Source organism: Photinus pyralis, unplaced genomic scaffold (genome assembly GCF_008802855.1).
Source record: "Photinus pyralis isolate 1611_PpyrPB1 unplaced genomic scaffold, Ppyr1.3 Ppyr1.4_LG4, whole genome shotgun sequence".
In the NCBI taxonomy this organism is placed as follows: Eukaryota; Metazoa; Arthropoda; class Insecta; order Coleoptera; family Lampyridae; genus Photinus; species Photinus pyralis.
Genome location: NW_022170511.1, coordinates 15,022,573 through 15,023,269, shown reverse-complemented (window position 1 = coordinate 15,023,269; position 697 = coordinate 15,022,573). Strand labels below are relative to the sequence as shown.

The window sequence follows — 697 nt, the reverse complement described above, 5'->3', positions numbered from 1 at the left end:
ATTCGTTCATTCAAGACAATTCATTCGAATGAATTACTTGTCCACTATCGAATTATTCGAATGGTTTGCGACTATCGAATAGTTCGATAGTTTTCATTCGAATGCGCGCATCACTAATGATAACCTAACTCCACACGTTTCGGTTTCAAAATATGCGACCTAAATTTTGGCGTACTTATATACTATGAACCACGTATACTTAGAGATGACTCATTTTCAAACTCGAGTGATTTCATATTCAGGGCGATGTCAGGGTTGATCGGCGATTTGTTATAATGCGCACCGGTAGATGTCTTCACTGTACTCTGTCAAATTGTGAATGCAGAACGTACAACGTGTTACCCCGTTTTCAAACTAAAGGCGATTATGAATTGTTGATATAAGAATCGAATAATGTAGCGAACATTCCAGCAATTTCTATAGACAGCGAGGCGCTATGAAAGATCGGCGAGTAATTCTTCCTAGAAATATTACGTGTTTGTGCAAGAATATTCGGAAACGACCTTTAGAGCTCGAAAACATTGAACGAACATGTCGGCAGTATTTGATTGTTTTTTAAACAGAGTTTCGAAAATGTTGATAGGGTGTTTATTCTTGGAGACTGTTACCGGAATTGTTTGTTGACGTCACAAGAGTATGCTGTGAGATATCCTGGCAGCACACATTCAAATCCACGCGCGTTTCAAAAGGTGTTGGA

At 38.9% G+C, this 697-nt stretch overlaps 1 protein-coding gene across 1 annotated transcript in view; it reads left to right on the top strand.

Annotated features, from left to right (window-relative positions):
* Positions 1-440, top strand: part of LOC116168096 (splicing regulatory glutamine/lysine-rich protein 1-like) — a 5,562-nt gene extending 5,122 nt beyond the window's left edge. The window contains exon 3 of the mRNA XM_031483760.1: positions 412-440. Coding sequence (XP_031339620.1) covers positions 412-440 — 29 coding nt within the window. The remainder of the gene's footprint in view (positions 1-411) is intronic.
* Positions 441-697: the final 257 nt, after the last annotated feature.